This window comes from Beta vulgaris, chromosome 5 (assembly GCF_026745355.1).
Source record: "Beta vulgaris subsp. vulgaris cultivar EL10 chromosome 5, EL10.2, whole genome shotgun sequence".
NCBI classification, from domain to species: Eukaryota; Viridiplantae; Streptophyta; class Magnoliopsida; order Caryophyllales; family Amaranthaceae; genus Beta; species Beta vulgaris.
Genome location: NC_079206.1, coordinates 19,090,519 through 19,111,365, shown reverse-complemented (window position 1 = coordinate 19,111,365; position 20,847 = coordinate 19,090,519). Strand labels below are relative to the sequence as shown.

Here is a 20,847-nt window from a genome sequence, read left to right as displayed (position 1 = left end):
TCCTCGTTCAAACTATGCCACAATTTCTTTTTCCAAGTTCTACGACGATGTTGTCTATTTGTTTTCTTTGTATCTATAGAAAGCATTTGTTATATTTTAACTTAAGCCATCAAGAATAAGTTAATTGCTACTGTGTTTTCGGATACAAATATGATTTTGGCTTAGCGGCAAAGTTCACTAAGGCTATGTTTAGTTCACCTGAAATTTTCTGATCTGAACTTATATGATTTGATCTGAACTTATTTTTTATGATCTGATCTGATATGATCTGATTTACAAGATCTTATCTTTTATAAAATATATTATTACTATTATATTATTACTTTGTAAATCATTATTATGCAATACATTATAAGATCTTCTTTATAGTATTACTATTATTATCATTTTATTTCTATTACAGCTTTTACACAACTTTTATTATTAATAATAATTATTATTATTATCATTATTATAAGAACAACAATAATAAGTATAATCATTATTATTATTATTACTAAAAATAATTATATAACTCAAGTCATTAATTTATAAGAGCACTTATACAAGGTTTCACACTTTTCCTTAAAAAACATGTTTCATACTTGAGAAGTCGGCAAACTCAACTCTTTTTTTCCATATAAAATAAAATAAGATATACAAACAACTATGACTTGAGCAAAAAAGAAATAAATATCGTGCAACTTCAAATAGTTAGAGAGATTTGGAATTCGGTAGGAAGAGGTATACCGAATCTAAATTTATAATTTGTATCTCACACTTAGCTTATTTTGAATGTAATCCGAACTTAGTAGTTTCGTTGTCATGAATTTGAGATATCATATTTTATATATTTCTTATTTTTGCGTCAATCTTATGTTCTTAACACGTGACTTTTAATTTTCTATTATTTAATAACAACAAAATAACTTAATATAATAATAACAATGACATTTATAATGGTAGCAACAAGATTAATAATACTTACCAATATTAATAATTAATAGGAAAAATTGTTTTAAATAAGTCAACCTTTTCGTGGTCTTCCAATTTTAAGTCTAACTTTTGATTATTTATGTTCAAGTTCACCTTACATTAGTATTAACTATAATTAAGGTTTATGACTACTTAACCTGGAAATGCAGGTTGTATCCGGTAATTATGCTGACGTGTCCATGACCGTTGGGTTTAATTTTTTTTTCTTGTTCTTTTTAACTCCTTCTACCTCCTTTCTCCCTTCCCTCCTTTAACTGAACATTTTCTCTCTCCTTTTTTTTTTCTTTCTTCTTCATTTCTCCATTTTCTCCGGTTCTCCATTTTCTTCCGCCCTCCATTTTTTCTCCTCTGTCTTCCTTTTTTTCCTCGAAATTATGTCAGGAAGGAAGCAAGCTTCCTTTGGCTCAGGATGCTCCTCCAATTCAAGGAGGGTTAAATGCAAGTGTGGGAACAATGCAGTGGTGCGAACAGTGAAGAATGGGCCTAATGTTGGTTCCAGATTCTATGGTTGTCCTTTATGGCCAGTAAGTACAATTTGTCCCAATTTTTTTCCCCTAATTTTGTCAATTTGTAGGTTTCTTAATTTTTCCCTAATTTTTCAATTGGGAACCTGATTCACTATTGTTGTTTCGTAGGATACTAAATGTGAAATGTTCAAAATCATTGATGATAGCACTGCCCATGAAGATCTTCAATTTCAGATTTTTGAGAAGGATACTAGCATAGCTGAGTTGGAGGTTGTTCAGACATTTAAGGACAATAAAATCATGAAATTGCAAACAAAGAAGCATAGCTTGGAATTAGAAATTTCTGCATTGAAGAAAGAAAATGCTCAATTGCGTTGTAACTTGGTGCAAAGTGCCACAAATGAGAAGAATCTGAAATTTGCTCTCATTGTGTTGTGCTTGTTATTTTGTATTTTTTACTACCTTAAGTAGAGGTTGGTGGATGGATGAATGTACTTTGTATTATTGTGCTGATTTTGGATGGTATTAATAAAGATAACCTTTGGTTCAAAATTTCAGTGCATAGATAATTAGACAACAATATTGTAGTGCTTCAAATTTGCTTTGAAAGTCTTCTTCAATTTCCAGCAGGAAGCTAATTGCAAATGTACTTACATGAGTTCAAAAAAATTGCAACAATTGCAAATTCATAGCATTCAGACCATAAGTGACTAAATTTGTCTCATCCCTAACTAATTGCAACAATTGCAAATTCATAGCATTCATACATTTAACAATTGCAAGTTCAAAAACTAGTACATTTAACTCCAAAAAATTGCAACTTTGTCCACAAAGCAGCAACTCTACTGAGTTTGGGTCAACAACTTGGGATCCTTGGCTTAACTGGGTGCATTCTGTGCCTCCTCCACCAACTGCACCCCTGCCTCTGCCTCTCACACCGGATCTGCCTCTCCCTTCACCTCTGGCTCTTCCACCAGTCCTGCCTCTTCCACCCCCTCTTGATCTAGTTGGGTTAATGATCTGGGCTCCATCATCCATAGTCAGTAGACCAACACCTACTGGTACCTGCCAAAAAAAACAAAGAGTTAGTACAGTTAATGAATTAATAAATTGACAAAAAAGAAGTTAGTGCAGCTATACCTGATTTCTTCCTCTCCCTCTGCCTCTTCCAATTGTAGCCCCTCTTGCAGCATAGCCACCACCTCTGCCCCTTCCAGTTGTTGACCCTCTAGCTCCTATCCCACCTAATATCATCCTCCCAACCCTGCCTAGTTGTGTAGGCTGTGCAGTGACTGAATGGTGGGATGTTGATGCTTCTATAGGAGTTGAAGTAGGTTTTTTAGGTCTTCCTCTTTGTTTGATCTTAGCTGGGGGTTCAAGTGGTTGTGCAGTATCCTTTTTAGGACAACCCCTCTTATTGTGTCCCTTTTTCCCTACACAAGGTGCATGTCATTTTCATGCCATGCCTTGTTAGCTGTCCTGGCCTCTTGGGATCCTCATATGGATCTCTAATCCTATTCCTTCTAGGCCTCCCTGGTCCCACCTTAATTGGAGGGGGATCCAACTTACATTCCACCCGAGGCCAATATCTTTCACCCTCAATAGGTGGTATGGCAGCAGCACAGGTTCTCAGATGAACCTCTTTTCTGTAACACTCATCAACATAAAATTCTGCTTCTTTGTTAAGGAACTCAATACAGGCCACAGCATGGCAACAGGGTACACCTAATTTGTCCCATTTCTTGCAGGTACATGTTCTATCCTCAAGGTTTACTATCAACTGATCAAGATATTTTAACATTGAAAATGAAATCTGTTGAGGGGATAACATCACATAGTGAAGCTTTTTCCTTCTCCTTATCCAACATAGCTTGTATCCTAGGGCATAAAACTGAATTACACTTCTCCATTTCTTGTCTTTTGGTCACTAGTCTTTGCATTAGGGCAACCCTAATATCCTCCAACATGTAGATTAAGTGTTTGGTCCTAGCATTAACTATATAACCATTAAATGTCTCTGCCATGTTATTAGTTATTGCATCAGATCTAATCTCATCACTCATGAAAGCCCTACAGAAGCAAGGTGGGTTATATGCCCTAAAAGAAGATGCAGCATCACTATTTTCTTTCTCTAATTCATCCAATGACTCATTGTAGTCAGCCATGCTATAAGATTTAGCTATGCTCCAGAACTTTAACTTCATGTCATCTCCCCTAAAATGCTTATGCCAGTGAGCAAAGACATGGCGAGTACAATGCTTATGCTCTGCCATTGGCAACATAGTGGCAACAGCATGTAGTATAGCCTAAATAGCAACACAGGGTAAGCTAATATTAGTGTGCAATAACATTAGTGTGCAATAACATTAGTGTGTAATTGAGATTCACATAATAAATTAGTAACATAATGAGAGAGTGTTTAGATGCTTACAAGATGCTCATCACTGACAATGGCCAATCCAGTACCATCTCCCAAGTCAAGGGAAGTCTGGAGGTGAGTGATGAACCAAACTCAAGATGAATTATTTTCTCCCTCAACTGCAGCCCAAGCAATTGGGAACATCTGCTCATTGGCATCCCTCCCTACTGCAGACAAGATCTGACCACCAAGGAATGTCTTCAAAAATGCAGCATCAATGCAAATGATCCTTCTCACCCTTCCTTCCACCCCATGGCCAAACCCTCATAGCAAGTGAAAAGTCTCTGGAATGTAGGTGGATTTGACTTCGTACTTGTGTCAACCACCAAATCCAAGACTGTATCTGGGCTTGTTTGCTTGATTGCTTCAATGTATCTCCTTAACTTGAGGTAATGATCTTGCATTGACCCATGAAGTAGCTTGTGGGCATGATACTTCACTTTGTAGGCAAAACTTTTCCTTCACCAGCACCTTATAAGCTCTCTTAATTGTTTCTTGAATGTCCTTGGCTGGCCAATGGGCCTAGCCTTGAAAACCTCCAGCATTTCCTTAGCTACCCATGTAGCCTTTAACTGCCTATTCTTCTTCATGGTTCTGTGACACTTATGCACTCCCTTCACCTTCCTGACTAAAAAACTTGCTTTTAATGAATGCCAAGATCCATACAGGTAAAAGGAACACCCCTTTACACACCTCACCCCAAGTTCCTGCCTCCTTGACTTGTTGCTTATCAAAAAAGTGAGGTTCCTTCCTTGCAAAATAGAATACTTAGCCACTGCCTGCTTAAAATCATCCCTGGTTGCAAACCTTTGCCCTGGCTTCCACTCAAACTTACTAAAATCTGTTTGAGGACTAACTAACACTCCTCTACTAGGTCTAACACTTCCCTCTGCCTCATCACCACTCTATGGAGGTGTGTTTAGGTCCTCATCACTGTCAAAGTACTCACTCTCATATCCACACTCCTTTGTGACAGTTGATCTACCATTTGTAGGATTTGATTGGGCATTTAATGTGCCTTCAGCAGCTTGTTTTTGTAGTTGGCTAGCTATTTGTAATAACTTGTTGTTAGCACTCCTCACTCTATCCCTAGCAATGCGATACTCTTCATCACTGCAATCAGACTCCTCTAACACAGGGTCCTCTTCATCTTCTGGCCCTAATTCCTCCTCATATCCCTCACTCAGATCTGCATCTTCACCTCCCTCACTCAAATCTGCATCCCCAGTTTGTTCTTCTTCCCAAGTTCATCTGGTTCATATAATGAATCCTCAGATGCATCACTGTACTGCTCTATCAGCTGATCTAACCTCAATGGACTGTCATTGGGTCTAGGGTCAATCCACTAATAATTTTCCAGAAAATCATTGCTAGAAGGAGGTTTTGTGGCTAAGGGTTGAGTTATTGTTTTTTTTGTGTTTTTTGTGGTGTTTTTTTGTTGTTTTTTCTGTGGTGTTTTTTTGTGGGATTTTAGGGTTAGAAAGAACAGGTTTTGGAGCTTTATCTACTTTAGGTGAGGTGTCAGTCAAAGATGATGTGCCAAAGTCCAACAATATGCACACATCATCACTCCTCAACCTAGGTCTAGTTGCCACATCAGGTGGACCCCTCCTTGGTGTCAATTTGTTTTTTTAATAGGTTGAGAAACAGACATTAGTTTGGGAACAGGAATTGGTTTGGGTTTTTGGGTGGAAGAAATAATAGTCTTACTTGTTTGGAGACCAGGAATATTCTTCAAACTGCACACATCATTGCCTTTATATTGCACATATAAGTCAATTGACCTATTTTTAATGGCTAATTCCCCAGCTTCAAACACCTGAGCATCACCCTCAATTTTTGTAAACCCAACCACCATGGCTTCTCGTGGCCTAAGATACCAAACCCCCTCTATGTCATCATAATTTCCAGTTTTAGTAGCCATCTCATGGACCCCCCAATAACATAATTCATCTGGGTTTGCTTCAAAGGTTCTGCCTTTACCCCCTAGGTATATCATCTCCCAGTATTAGCTTTCATAAATTTCCCTCCATGCCAGAAACGTAAAGTTACATTCTTGAACAAACTATCTGACATTGCAACCTAATAATCATGAAAGATGAATTTAATAAAAAGTTAACCTAAATTCAACATGTGAGGTAAAACTATAAGCTAAACTTAATCATTTTAGCAACAATATAAGCCATCAATCAAGACTAAAATTCAAAATCATAAGATGTTGAAATCGAAAAAAAAAACTTCAAAGAAGGAATTAAACGCACCTACAATGATGAAGATGATGGGAACTTTCACCCTTTTCGCAATTCGCTGTTAAACGCACCTACAATTCGCAAATTTCAGCAAATCCCTTCGCTAATTTCCGATATTCTCTCTTGTTGTTTCTCTGTATAAATAAAATGGAGGAGAGAGATAGAAGTTGTTTTGTTTTGGGGTTTTCGTTTCTGGTGGGTATTGTTATGTGGTGGGTTTTTGGGTGGGTATGGTTATGTGGGTGGGTTTTTGGGTGGGTAATGTTACTTGGGTGGGTATTGTTAGTTGTGGAGGACTTTAATAAAAGTCAGACTTCCAACCAACTTATCTAATTACCTATTGTGCAGGTAAGTAGTCATAAACCTTAATTATAGTTAATACTAATGTAAGGTGAACTTGAACAGAATTAATCAAAAGTTAGACTTGAATTTGGAAGACCACGAAAAGGTTGACTTATTTAAAACAATTTTTTTCTAATTAATAAGTACAAGAACAACAACAACAATAATAATTCTTTTGAACAAATGTACTAGTAAATAATAATACTCCTTTTGTATTTTTTTTATCTTTCTAACTTAGAATCTTGACACTATTCACAATTAGAGAGAATGTTTTAGATTTTTCTCAATATATAAGAAAAAATATAGTCATATGGGGTCTTGTTTGATTCGTCTCAATGAGTACTTTATTATAATTTTTACTAATATGTAATGAAAGACATTTAATAATAATAATGAGTTTTTAAATATAAGCATAATCTGATATGAACTGATCTGATCTGATCTGAACTTATTTTTTCTGATCTGATCTGATCTGAACATATTTTTTCTGATCTGATCTGATCTGATCTGATTAGATCTGAAATAAGCAAAAATAAGGTGAACTGAACATAGCCTACGTCACTTCGACTTGTTTGCAATTTTGTGTCTTGTGTACAAAATTTAATTAATAATGTATCTGATTTAGTGGAAATGTTGGTAGGAGAATGCCAACTTACATCATGTCAAAGCAAAATTATTTATTTTTGGTGTGTATGAGATTAAGATAACAATACATAATACAAGAGATAAGCATGGAGGAGTTCATTATTCTTTTATACTTGCATCTTTAAGGAATTCTTTTAGTACTGTAATTTTTTTTACAATAGGATAAGCAAGAATAACAATGAGCCTTGAAATATATATATCTAAAATCCAAAACAAACAAATGACATGCTACCATATGTACTTTTTCTTCCCCCACTCAATCAAATGAGACATTAAACAATAAAAATGTGTGTTTCAAGACTCGAATCCATGACATCTCATTTGATATACTAATGCAGTAACCAACTATGATACAATGCTCATGCTGGTCTTTGTGTGTGGGGGGGGGGAGGGGAATAATTTAAAGACAAATATTTCTGTTTTTGAAGTTTGATATGCTATGCACTAACCAACTAAAATACAATGCTGATGTTGTTCTTTGTGGGAGGGAAAAATTATTTAAAGACACTTCTGTTTTTGAAGATTTCAAATGAACATCAATAAATAATCCGGGTCGTATGTCCCAGAACAAGAACTAGTTGTTAATAAAAACATAGTATATATGCACAACAAAACTAAGAAAAACAAGAAAAAGTCAACATATAAATACTTACACTAGAGACATCAACACATCAATGATTAGCCTTATGACTCATGTGTCATTAGCATTTCATTATTCATAATACACAAGCTCCAACCATTCGTATGGTGAAACGTAAAACGTTAATTGCCTTTGATAACTACCTAAAGATTAAAGTATACTCCTATCAAACACATGCAACGGTCACCGGCCTTCTCCATAAAAGCAAAAAAAAAACAAAGCCAACGGTCACCGAAGGATAAAAATAGACTGATCACGAACTACCTTACTAAGTTTACTACGGAGTAGAGTCTACTAAGAAGAGGGACCGACCATGCACTATCTAAAGTCACATGCAAATTGGTAATTATCACAAAGTATTGTAAAGAGGTTCCCCTCCCTTCTACGACAAGCTTTTGGTCCCTCCAATCAAAGAGCATAAACCCCTATATTATCTCTTTTTACTGTCTTTGAATTGGTCCCATATTCTAGCAATTAATCCCACTTAACTTAGGTTAAAAAAAATTACTCGAAATAAGTTAGTGGCCAAAGTTGCCTTAAAACTTTTTATTATTCGAAGGAGATATAGCTATAACTTTTAACAATTAAATTGAAAAATATGGATTATTTTATGATTATGTGTTTTTGAATGGGAGTGAATTAAAATTAATTTAAATAATAAATTAAGCAAAATTTAATTTAAGTGAATGAACTGAATCGAACTTGATTTAACTAAACTTAATTTAAGTGTATCAAATTGAATTATTTAAGTACATTGAATTGTACTAAAATGTATTTAATTTAAGCGTGTTAAACTGAGCTGAATTAATTTAACTGAATATTGAATATAATTTAATTTAAATGTACCAAGTTGGATTTATTTAAGTATATTAAACTAAAGTACATTAATTTATATGTATTGCCATGTTATATACTTCTAACTTCTAAGATCTCTCTTATTCCCAATTTGCCGTGTAAGATAAATTGTTATGATAAACATATCTCTCATATTATCCTTAACATATCAATAAGATTATCAAATACTTTTATGCCAAAAAGCAATTATATACTTTGTGATTTGGTACAAAAATAAAAATCTATTCACAATTTAAAGCCATTAGAAAAAATGACAGTGGATAAAAGCAAGAAGGAAATTAATTAATCTCCGCACTAAATCTCTACTATATAAGCAAAGGGAGGAGTTGTGGTGTCCTTTTTTGAAGTGACTAAAATAACCTTAATGATCTAATTAATGGAATGAAAAAATTTACAAAAGCAAATCATTTATAAATTTTCTTTCCAACTTGCCATTTAAAAATAGTTTAAAATGGTATATGCATCAAATAGTTCAATCAAAAATTAAATGGACAAAATATTTATACCTTATTAAAAAAAAGATGGCATACATAACGTGCACATGAAAAGTCTAAACATTCACTACCTTTGATACTCTTTAATTCAGTTAAACCAACTCATTATTTTTGTTCTTTCTGTTCAATATTCATTCACAAAAAATTAATGTTAACAATCACTCACAACCTTTTTATTTTTTTGCATTAGCGAATTAATATATCTAAATTCATCTAACTGTTGAATTTTTCACATTTAAGTTTAATCATAAATAAAATACGAATAAAGTATCTAATAAAATAACAAATTTTAAAATTAACGCACGCATCGCGTGCATATAAAGTCTAGTATTAAATAATGCGCTCCCCCAACAAACACCTCGAATAAGAGCATCTCTCTCACTCACTTTCTCTCTCTTCAACAATCATCTCTCTCATTTCTCTCTCCTCTAAACATGCAGCGCCAATCTTTAGGCTCACCAGGCAGGGGAGGTCTAGTAGCCAAAGACGACGCCGTTTCAAAGTCCGAAGACCAGAAACGACGTGAATCATCGCAATCGTCATTCTCCGGCGACGATGAAATTAAGCCGGAAAAGCCTCTCCGATGTCACTCTCAGCCGGAAAAATTCATTCACCTCATTCCTATCCTCATTCTTCTCTGCTTTTTCATCCTTTATCTCTCTTCTCACGATCCTTCTCCGTCAGGTACTTCTACAGTCTACTTTCACTAAAATCACAGAATAAATTTGTTTGATGCATTGAAGAAATTCTGGAAAACTGACATTTTCTGCGTTTTTGTTTCTTTTTTCCAGATTTAGCTCAGTTTAACGGATTCAATCATCCGGATAAATTAATCGGTAAAAATGCTAATGAAATTTCATTTTATTTTTATTATTATTCTTTTGAGCTCTGGTAGCTGAATTTTATTAGTTAAAATTGAGTAATAAGTTATTAATGCAGATTCGACTGACATTGACGACATTGGAAGAGTTGATAATAAGTTGAAAAGAAGCAACGCATTTGCGATACGAAGTTTACGGAATTTGCAGGAAGAAATTCAAGAAGAAAACACTCATAAATCTCGCTCTCACCGGAAACTCGGCGATTTTTAGTCGCACGTGTGTTCAAGGAGCTCACCGTCAGAATCTGGCACGTATACACAGTCCTGGTAGAAAATTTCGCCATTTTAAATTTAATTTTCCGATTATTTGGTTCTTTTATTTGCTGTCAAGAAGAAGAAAAAAAAAATTTGATGCCTAATGTAATTTGATACTGGATATAATAGGCAGTATTTTTGTACAAATATATTCTTCTGTTCACACAAATAAATATCTGCCGACAGAAAAAAAAGAATTACGAAAAAACAAAAAAAGCAGAGCATAAAATTTTGTTTGTTTTGTAAAACTGCTAACATGCGCAAAGAGGAAGCGCAATGTAGATGAAGTTGCGCCGAGTTTAGTTGGAGTCCAGCTGGAAGGATCGAGCCGTTACAGTGGTGGCCTTGAAGTGCGGTTAATGAGTTGGAGTTTGGGCCTGCCAGGCTGGAAATTTATTAAAATAATAATATTAATTACTCATAGTAGTGGACAGTGGTAGTAATTTAATTTATTTATTGGGCTCCGGTGGCAGTATAACTGAGGGACAGAAGTGGGGTTTCTGAAGGAAAAACCAGGTGTTCTCTATAAAGGGCAAAAAAGAAAGTGATGTGATTTTAATAACAGTGGGTGAACACTTAATTTTAAGTAGTTCTGTCACACCCTGAAATTTACAAATATGGTTGGATGTATATTGCAGGTTGTACTACCTAAACTTGCATTTTAGTGAATTAGTGATGTGTCTTTCGATATTAGGTGAATGATAATTTTCTGTAATCAATTTGTTGCTGTTTGTTAATGGTTATTGTAATAGTAATGTAACGTTTGTGTAAAACTTATTACGTGATTCACAAATGAAACAGCTAAAGATAGAGTTTAGTCGGGTTGGTACTTGGTTGGTCCTAAGCACAGTATGATCTAGCACAGATACAGCACGACAAGGCATGAGGAAGGCATGTCGTGGGTCAAGAATGACACGGTTTTGTGTGTGCTAGGCCGGGGGTTGTGCTTGAGCTGCAACTTTGAATCAGAATACATTGCACAACACGAGGTACAAACGCCTTTTGTGAAGGTTGCGCCTCATACCTTGCCTGAGCCTTATTAATTAAGGGTGTGGTTGCCTCGGCAGTCGGCCCAAAACGGACACGAGTGGCCTCCAGCACAAGAGAGCATGGTGCCAACGGCCAATCTATAGAAACGCTTCTAGTCAAGTCTTCAAAACAATGAAGCATACCAAAGACTTTTAAAAACTACTCCATTCCATTCGTTTCAAAATAAATGCAACACCTGTCTATTTTTTGAAATGGGAGAATTAAAAATAATTGATTTGTATCATTTATTTGTCCGGGTGATTGGGCCTACTGTGCAATTGATACTCTCTCTTTGTTGTGATGCCCAGTGACTGACTAGAGAATTAAAAAAAATGACAGATGGACGATTGTTGCAAAAGGAAAAAGAGAGAATTACAAAAATAACAGACTATATAGATGATGATATAATCAAGCTAAATAATCATATGTCAAAAAATAATACTATTAGCTTAGCGACTAAGTCCTAAGGCCGCCCAGGTGTCCTAAAACTGTAGTTATATTCAATTCCTCTACGTGTAATTTTGATGATTGCTTTGGTGGGGTCCTTTCACTCCACTTTCGTTTCAACTTCTTGTCTCGTACCCTTGTAGACTTCGTCTTGTTTCCCCACTGTTTTTATAATTAATTATACTTTTTAATTTGGTATAATCTATGAATTATATGCTTATTGCCTAATAATTGAATTTTTCTTGTCTACTTCCCCAAATGACGCTTTCTATATTCTTCTATACAACCCTTAACCCTTTTAATAATTTAGAAAATATGTCTAAGCTATATTCCTGTTGAAAGATGAGGGTTACATCACGCACAAGCCCGAAACCTTTGTGTATTTTTTTATGGGACAGAAGCTCAAAATTTATTTATTTTTTTTTGACATTGAGAAATCGTACATTAATTAAAAGAGGAAGTATAACCTAATGTTAATACAAGCAAATCTAAACCAAACAAACAAACCTAAAGGAGTTGTAGGAGTTCTTACAAACCATAGAAAACAGAAATAAACAACAACGAAAAGGAGTCGCATGTGAAGGGGGGCATCGCTGGTCAATGCTTGTGATGATGGAGGCAAAACTTTAATGGTTGATTGCAATAGTAAGAAAAGTGAGTGTTGATCACGATTTGGACAACGAACAACCAACAGCGAACATTGCATCTCGCTGCATGAGCAATCCCAACAAACCACTATTGCTTGGGATTCCGGGCTCAGGATCATGTGAACAATCGCGTTTCTTTGAAGCTTTTGAAGCAGAAAGCACCTTAAGCGGGTTGTCAATTTCATCCCTTAATATTTTCTCTCACCTCAAGCAACCCCAAGAGGCGATTTTTGCTTAAAATCAACTTTTGCAAGAAAAAACTGGAATTTCCTCCACATTCATTCAACGGGAGGCAAAGCAAGGAGGAAAATGTTATTTTCAGATATTTCTTGTATTGTTTCCCCAAAAAAAGGGAAAAAAACTTGAACACTACTTTCTTAAACTCTATAAATTATAACGTTTCTCAACAACTATCTAAACACTACTTGAAACACTAACCACTACTCCAACATCTACCATGCCAAACACTTAATTAGTTTGACTCAGCCAAAACACTAAAAGCTACTCTAAAACTTATTGCCGAACAGGACCTAAGTTGAAGTGGAAGTTAAAGTAGAACGTTTCATTCTAAATTTCTCTCCTACGTATGAATACTTAATAAATTAGTGTATTTGATATATGTAGAGATCTTATAGGGCCCTAATTATACACTATATACTTGCATTTTCTATTAGATAATACATATATGCCCATCTTTTTATATTGAAGATTATTTTAAAAAATTAAGCATTAAGGTATTACTTGCCTTCCAGGTTAATAGATATAATTTGATGATGTGCACTATTAACATTATTTATAATATTTTTCTATCAATAATAACATTTACTTTTGTAAATTTTTGAAAGCGATTGGTCGGACTTGAAATATGAACACTAAACAATGTTAAAAATCAAAGTAAAACTAGCATTAACCAATGCTGAAAAAATACAATAATATGCTTTGTCATGTTGTGGTTTTATCTTTCTAGGTTTTACATGATTTTGAAAGTTCCCTCTAGGTTTTTCTTGAGAGGGTTTGTCTATAATTTCTAGTTGGGTTCCTCGTTTTGCAACCAGATTATCGAGGCCTTCGAGAATTCTGATTGATCCAATGGCCTCGTCTCAAAATAATGTGTGTGAAAATAAGGAGGGTGGGGAGGAAAAATCTCCCATGAAGAAGACAAATGGGAAAGTGGGGGGGGGGGGGGGGGGAGGGGGGTTGTCACAAAAATTCTGCATGAAAATATAGCAGGAGGTAGTAGAGTGGATCGATAAGGATGCTAGGGTTGAATTAGGCCTTATAGGGAATGTATGGACAAATTGTAATATATATGCTAACGCTTTTATGACTACGATAAAGAGTGTTTGGCAATCGAAGCATGGTCTCGAGATCAACAATATCGAAAAGAACACGTTCGTTTTTCAATTCCATCATTGGGACGACAAACAAAAGGTTGTCGATGGCCAACCATGGCACTTTGACAAGTACGCCATCATTCTTGCGGATATGGAAGGTAATGTAAAACCCTCATATATGACGTTCCATGAACTGCCTATGTAGATTAGGGTTTACAATTTACCTTTCAAAGGGAGACTTAATAATAATAATCTTGAAGCAATTGGAAATAAAATTGGTTCTTTTATTAAGATGGACAATTCTGACTCTATAGGAATTGAAAAATCTATAAAAATAGTAAAGTGGATGTTCAGAAGCCCTTACTGTAGAGAGTTAAGATTAAGATGAGGGGAGGGATTGAAGAATTTTCAATGTAAAGTACGAATGACCCCCTTGTTTAGTAATATTTGCGGCAAGCTTGGTCATGGTTTGAAGGATTGTAATAATTGTCGAGAAGATAAGGATCCACTTCTCTTGTAATACCCATCATGATTGCTTTAAGGGATTTAACATGCTACTCATTCTAACAAGATGCATCTTTCTTTTAGAGAGCTCATTTCCTCAGTTACTCCATAGTTAAGCGTGCTTGGCTGAGAGTAGTCCAAGGATGGGTGACCTCCTAAGAAGTTTCTCGGGGTACGCATAAGTGAGGAAAAAATATGCCGGAAGAACTTGTGCTGGTTATTGACAACAATTGTTGGTCATGGATGCGCATTGATGACAATATACTCGACTTTGTAAGAGTCGGAGTGTTACATCTCTCATATGGGAGTTGGATTAAGGCTTCCTCATGGAAGCAGACTAGAGAAGAAGTTGTGAATTTGAATGACAAACTGAAGACACCTGTGCCCGCAATCTCCGTACAAGAAAACCCATAATAAAGAAGATTGCGAAAGAGAAGGTGCAAATTTCAGAGGGTGCTGAAGAAGTTTAATGAACGAATGTGATCTTAATGGAAGAGAGAAGGTTGTCAATGTAGTGGCTAGTGGAGGTTAGTGTGAATACTATTGTGTGCAGCAAGGAGGGAGAAAGGATTGAGAACAGGAGTGCTAAAAGTGAAGGTAGAGAAAAAGAAATCTTTGAAAGCCAGTGCGTGCCAGTAGGTTCAACATCACACGAAGGCTGAGGAAGTGGGTGTACTTGTCAACCATAAATAGACAAGTTAGACCCGAAGGTTGCAAGAAAGCAACAATACAAGTTAGGGTGGTCAATGCTTGGTGGGAATTCGAAGGAAAGAAAGAGAAGACCTGGATAGTAGTGAGGTTGATAGAGGTGGGGTCACTAAGAAAAGAATAACTAAAGTACAAAGACAAGGAACCTGTTGATATGTGAACTGATGAGAATATGGCGGGCCCCTCACTATGGGCTATCGTTGAACAATGAATCACAACCTCTCTTGGAATAGTCGGGGGTTGGGAATATCCCGACAGTGAATGCACTACGGCGAGTTGTTATTTCTGAAAATCCCCATTTGTTATTTTTGCAAGAGACTAGGTTACATGAGTTGGAGCGAATTAGAGTTAAATTAAAATTCAAAAATGTTTTAGCAGTAGGATGTAAAGGCGAAGGAAGGAAACGAAGCGGTAGTATCGCTCTTTTTTTGAAGTAATGGTGGGAAGTTACGTTCAAATCCTACTCAATTAATCACTTTGATGTTATAGTGGTTGACACACATAAAGATGAGTGGCGTTTTACAGGAGTGTATGGGTTTCCGAAGGAAGAAAATAAGCATAAAACGAGGATTTTGCTGAAATCTTTGTATGATAATTCAAACACTCCTTGGCTTTGTCGGGGTGATTTGAATTAAATGTTATGGTCTAAAGAGAAGTAGGGAGACAGTGAGTTTAAATTTGAAGAGGCTGCAATTTTGAGGGATACTATGGATATCTGCAAACTGGAGGACTTACCTTTCACTGGGAATCCTTATACATGGACTAATAATAGGACTGGAGATGAGAATGTTCAGGAGCATCTTGATCGATTTTTTGTAATTGAGATGCGGAGAGAAAAGTATGGTGGGTCGTTTGTGTCTCATTTAGATAAGAGAATGTCGAATCATCTTTCATTTCCCTTATGTATGAAAGCTCAACCTTACTCGCAAAAAGAAAGAAGAAAAGAAAGATGGTCAGATTTGAAGAAACATGGCTCCATGAAGAGTCTTGCTAGGAAATTATTGCTAAGGCGTGGGAAAGAGGAGAAGATGTGAGGGGTAATATAGCTCGAACTGTAAGCAAAATCAAAACTTGGAGTAAGAGCACTTTTGAAGAGGTTGCGCAAGAGCTGCGAAAGTGCTAGCAACAGATGCATAATCTAATGGCGGAAGAGTAGACTACGGAAGTAATAAGCCAAATGCGAGCTCTAGATGAAAGGATGGATGAGCTTGAGATAGGGAAGAAATGTAATGGAAGCAACGAAGTAGGTAGGATTGGTTGCAAGATGGTGATAAAAATTCAAAATTCTTCCATAACAAGGCAAAGCAAAGGGAGACAAGAAATAATATAGACCACATTCATGATGCATCAGGGACTCTTTTTGAAGAAGAAGCCCAAATTGCAGAGGTCTTTGTACATGACTTTGAAGGGTTTTTTAGTGCCAATGATCACATTGAACCGGAGCGCATGATTGACAAAATGGGCATATGGGTTTTGGATTCTATGACAGCAATGCTACAAATGCGCTTTATAGGGGAGGATGTGGCAAAGGCGCTACACCAAATGCACCTGACAAAATCCCACTGACCCGATGTAATTAATAAAGTTTGAACATTTTGAATGATGGGGATATTGGCTCTTTAAATCAGACTTACATTGCTTTAATTCCCAAAATAAAAAAAATGTGAGTCTCCTGTTGATTTTAGGCCAATTAGTTTGTGTAGTGTGATGTATAAATTGAAGTCGAAAGTCCTGGCAAATAGAGTCAATAAAGTGCTCCTGAAAGTTATTCATGAGTCACATAGTGGTTTTGTTCCGGAAAGGCTGATTATAGACAACATTCTGGTGGCTTATGAGTGTTTTCACTATCCGCGAAAAAGAAAAATGGAAAGGAAGGCTAGCTATCTTGGGGTAGAACTCGATATGAGTAAAGCCTATAACAAAGTAGAATAGACTTTTCTTGAAAAAATGATGCTGAAAATGGGTTTCCCTGATTGTTTTGTGGATATTATTATGAGATGTGTTCGTTCTACATCTATTTCTATTATGATTAATGGTCAACCGTCAAGATGGTTCTTCCCCTCCCGGGGTCTGCGGCAAGGAGATCCTTTGTCTCCGCTTTTATTCATCTTATGTGCAGACTGCTTTGTTACGTGATGCTGAAAGTGCAAAAAAGATCCATGGAGTGAAAATTGGCAGATAGTGGATCATATATCTCACCTCTTTTTTAGCAGATGATAGTTTGCTATTTATTAGGGCGAATAAGGAGGAAGTGGACCAGATTCTGGAAATTCTCTTAATCTATGAAACTGCTTCAGGACAAAAAACATATATGGAAAAGTTGGAAGTGTCTTATAGCCGAAACATTGATCAAGAAAAGAAACAATTGCTTCAGATGAAGTTATCATTTATGGTTGTTGAAGGACATGAAAAATATCTTGAGCTTCCAATGTACATTGATAGTTCGAAGAAACTCATTTTCCAATCAATTCAGGATCGAATTCTAAAGAAGTTGAAAGAATGGAAAGAGGGTTTTTTTTTGTCGTAAGGGGGTCGCAAAGTTCTCATAAAGGCAATAGCTCAAGCAATCCCAACATACGCGATGCAATGTTTCTCACTCGCTGTGAGTATTCTTAATGAAGTTAGGAGAATGTGCCATAATTTTTTTTGGGGTCAAAGGAATAACAAAAGGAAAACTGCTTGGCTGTCTTAGGAAAGAATGTATGTTTCAAAGAAAGATGGAGGGTTAGAGATGAGAAATCTCCAAGTTTTCTATAAGGCAATGTTGGCCAAATTAAACAAGTTTGAAGAATTCTTAGAATTTTAACTCTTTAATGTCGAAGACATTGAAAAATAAATATTTCCCAAACTCGAGTTTGTTAGATGTGCATGTGAGCCCTATTGCAAGTTTACATGGAAGTCTATCCTCTCATTGAGAGAGTTGTTGAGGAAGGGTGTTGTGAAAGTCGTTGGTGATGGGAGAATTATTGCAATCTGGAAAGACCCATGGGTTCCGAAGGTTCCAAAATCGTGCGTGTTCCCTCGTGAGAATTACAATGAAGATGCCCTTAGTTTTGTCAATGAGCTGAGTAATGGAGATGGGTGGAATAGAGTGACTTTAGGCCTGTATTTTAATGAGTGGGAGAGGGAAGCTATTATTAAAATACCCTTATCATTGTATCCGTGTGAAGACCAGTGGGTGCGGAAGCTAAAAAAACATGGTGACTTCACAGTCCGCATCGCATACTTTGCTAAACTCAATGCAAGAAGAGATGGAAAAGCTAGCAACTCTACCAACGAGAAGCATCAAATACGAGTTATGTTATGGGGTGCAAAACATCCTCCCAAAATTAGGCACTCTGGTCGGTGAATACTTAATGGAGGAGTCCCTGTATTAGTGAATTTGCAGAGAAGAGGGCTCAGGGTTGTTATTATCTGTCCAATATGTGGCGAACAAGAAGAGACACTCTTCCCTGCCGTAGTTCAGTATTGTGAAGCTCGCTTAATTTGGCATCTTTCCCCATTGAGATTGGAGGTGGATGTTAACCATACCAACAACATTTGGGATTGGTGTGACCACCATCTCTTAAAATCAATAACTGAAGAAGCGTGGTGGGTTATGTTCAGGAGCATATTGTGGGGGATATGGTTGGAATGAAACGCGTGGATTTTTGAACGGAGGAAAATGGATCCCAAGGAGGTTGTTCGTAAGGCAGTAGTGTAAGATATTATTTTCTAGTCTTTCACAATGACAAAGCAGGCCCAACCCTGTACCATTCTAAAATGGGACTCAGAACAGGGCCTCCCATTTTCAAGGGCCTCAAATTTTCAAGAAAATTGGTACTATTTTATGAAATTACGCTCTCAAGTCACACCAATAGACAACAATATTATTATAGTATGTACTCCCCTCTCTCTCCTTCATTTTCCCCCTAAACCTGAACTTTCTATCTCTCTCTTTTTGAAACTCTCCTTACCCACCTTTCTCTATCTCTTTTACAAGTTATACTGTGAAATATGAACTACTTTTATGACACTACTAAAAATCACATCACAAATTTCGGTGAAAATAGATATATTAGATGTTTTGATAGAGAGTAGTGCAAGATAGAGGTGGGCATGGGCCGGCCTGGCCCGACACGGTTTGGGCCCGGCCCGACATGAGCCCGCTCGAGGCCCGACCCGACCCGTTGTCCGCTACGTGGGCCGCGGGACTGTCACGGTCAAGAATTTTTATTTCCAGCCCGCACCGGCACGAGTCCGCGTGGGCCGGCCCGCGGCCGAACGCTCATTTTCTTTGTTTTTACCCTAAAACTGTCAAAAATACAAAAATATACAACATAAAACATGGGCCGGCCCGCGGGCCTGGGCGGGCCGTGGACAAATTTTTAAAAATTCAAGCCCGGCCCGGCACGACCCGCCACTCATGGGCCTGGGCCCGACCCGCCATTTACTCAAGCCCGCGGGCCGAGCCCGTGAACAGGCCCGGCCCATGCCCACCTCTAGTGCTAGACATGATACACTAAATCCGGTGAACACCATTCTGACGAACACCACTTTCCGGCGACGATAACGAAAACGTGGATGTGGAATATGGAATTCGGGTTTCATGGAATTGAATCTAATTTCGTATCTCTTGGTCTTTCTTGGTGTAAGCTCTTTGATCTCGCTATTAAATTTCATTTTTTTTTTGTAAAAGGAATGAAGTTGGATTTGGGATTTTTAGTGAATTCTCATGTGGGTTTTCTCTATGTGAAAATGGGTTTTTTTTTCTTAATTTGGATATCTTTTTGAAGATTCTTAATGATTTCTATCTGGGTTTTGTGTGTTTCAAGAATGTGGGTTCTTCTTAATTTTGTTGAGTTTGAGTTGTTTTTGTTGGATAAAGTTTCTTGGTTGTTATTCGTTGAAATGCTTATTAGTTGCTTCTTGTTTCTCTTTGTTTTCTTTAATTCGGCTTCTAGCAGTGTTGGGTCCTCTCTTGCACTCATATTACACCAAACAAATGTAAATCTAATAAAAGTAATGCTTACTGTGCATAGTCTCATTTGGGTGTTTTGTTGGTGTAGTTCTAATAGAAGTGGTTATCAAGTAATGTAATTTCATGATTTGAGTGCTTTGTCGTGTAAACTGAATAAAAATGTAATGGTTTTATGCCACAATTGTTGGAAAATTTAAAAATCAGTAAGATAGTTTATATAGGTGTTATTCAGAATTCTAATATTTATGAAAGAATTGGGCATTTGAATTTTTTTGAAACAATTTAAAAACCGATAAGATAGATTTATAGGGGTCTAATTTTCGACATCAGCACACGGCCTCATTATTGTTTGGGCCGGGGCTGTGACAAAGCTGTCATATTATACAATGTACAGAGAGGATCATTAGCCTATAACTTAGCTAATCAAATATACGTCTAATAAGCTACTAGCTACAATCAAGGAAAGCCAGTATACACTTGACTAATATACATAATACTAGTTTTGGGACCCGTGCAAAAATGCACGGGAAGTGATTTGCTTAATAAAACAGAATTCTCAATGAAACCAATAGCAGACAACAAATACTGTAAAGAAAGAATAAGTAAAAGTTATATTAACAAACATTACAAAAATGTGTATGAAGTTATACATTTTGGAACACTTCCTTGTAAACAACATTTGTAGTTGTTTTGCACACATTATTCTCTTTATCACAAATCAGAATTTTAAGTCCTTTTTTGCTCGTGACTCGGGAAATAGCGACATATAGCTGACCATGGCTGAAAACAGGCCTCGGTAAATACAAACCGACGTGCGACAATGATTGTCCTTGACTTTTATTTATTGTCATGGCAAAACACACAGTCAAAGGAAATTGTCGTCTTTGAAATCTGATAGGAAATTTTGTTGAGTCAGACGGTGTTAGTGTCATTCGTGGGATGAATACCTTGTCACCAACATTGCTCCCTGAAATGACAGTAGCTTCAATCACTCGAT

The 20,847-nt window shown here is 36.5% G+C and overlaps 3 protein-coding genes across 3 annotated transcripts in view; 2 read left to right on the top strand and 1 right to left on the bottom strand.

Moving 5' to 3' along the window:
• Window positions 1-614: 614 nt before the first annotated feature.
• On the top strand, window positions 615-1,928 carry LOC130591687 (uncharacterized). Its single transcript, XM_057395357.1, has 2 exons — window positions 615-1,499; window positions 1,611-1,928. The coding sequence occupies exons 1-2, from the start codon at window positions 1,350-1,352 to the stop codon at window positions 1,911-1,913; spliced, it is 453 nt and encodes a 150-aa protein (XP_057251340.1). The 5' UTR covers window positions 615-1,349; the 3' UTR covers window positions 1,914-1,928.
• Window positions 1,929-9,432: 7,504 nt separating this feature from the next.
• LOC104893019 (hypothetical protein) lies at window positions 9,433-10,370 on the top strand. Its single transcript, XM_010679058.4, has 3 exons — window positions 9,433-9,770; window positions 9,878-9,922; window positions 10,026-10,370. Exons 1-3 carry the CDS (start codon window positions 9,521-9,523, stop codon window positions 10,175-10,177), a joined length of 447 nt encoding a protein of 148 aa, XP_010677360.2. The 5' UTR covers window positions 9,433-9,520; the 3' UTR covers window positions 10,178-10,370.
• Window positions 10,371-20,306: 9,936 nt separating this feature from the next.
• LOC125497848 (uncharacterized) overlaps window positions 20,307-20,847 on the bottom strand; it is a 5,942-nt gene continuing 5,401 nt past the window's right edge. Inside the window, exon 9 of the mRNA XM_057394650.1 lies at window positions 20,307-20,435. Coding sequence (XP_057250633.1) covers window positions 20,307-20,435 — 129 coding nt within the window. The remainder of the gene's footprint in view (window positions 20,436-20,847) is intronic.

Excerpts from the sequence above, each read along its gene's own strand:
- LOC130591687 (XM_057395357.1), top strand. The coding sequence starts at position 1,350 with ATGTCAGGAAGGAAGCAAGCTTCCTTTGGCTCAGGATGCTCCTCCAAT. Across the intron at positions 1,500-1,610 it reads ATGGTTGTCCTTTATGGCCA|GATACTAAATGTGAAATGTT; the intron begins GTAAGTACAATT and ends GTTGTTTCGTAG.
- LOC104893019 (XM_010679058.4), top strand. The coding sequence starts at position 9,521 with ATGCAGCGCCAATCTTTAGGCTCACCAGGCAGGGGAGGTCTAGTAGCC. Across the intron at positions 9,771-9,877 it reads TCACGATCCTTCTCCGTCAG|ATTTAGCTCAGTTTAACGGA; the intron begins GTACTTCTACAG and ends TCTTTTTTCCAG. Across the intron at positions 9,923-10,025 it reads TCATCCGGATAAATTAATCG|ATTCGACTGACATTGACGAC; the intron begins GTAAAAATGCTA and ends TTATTAATGCAG.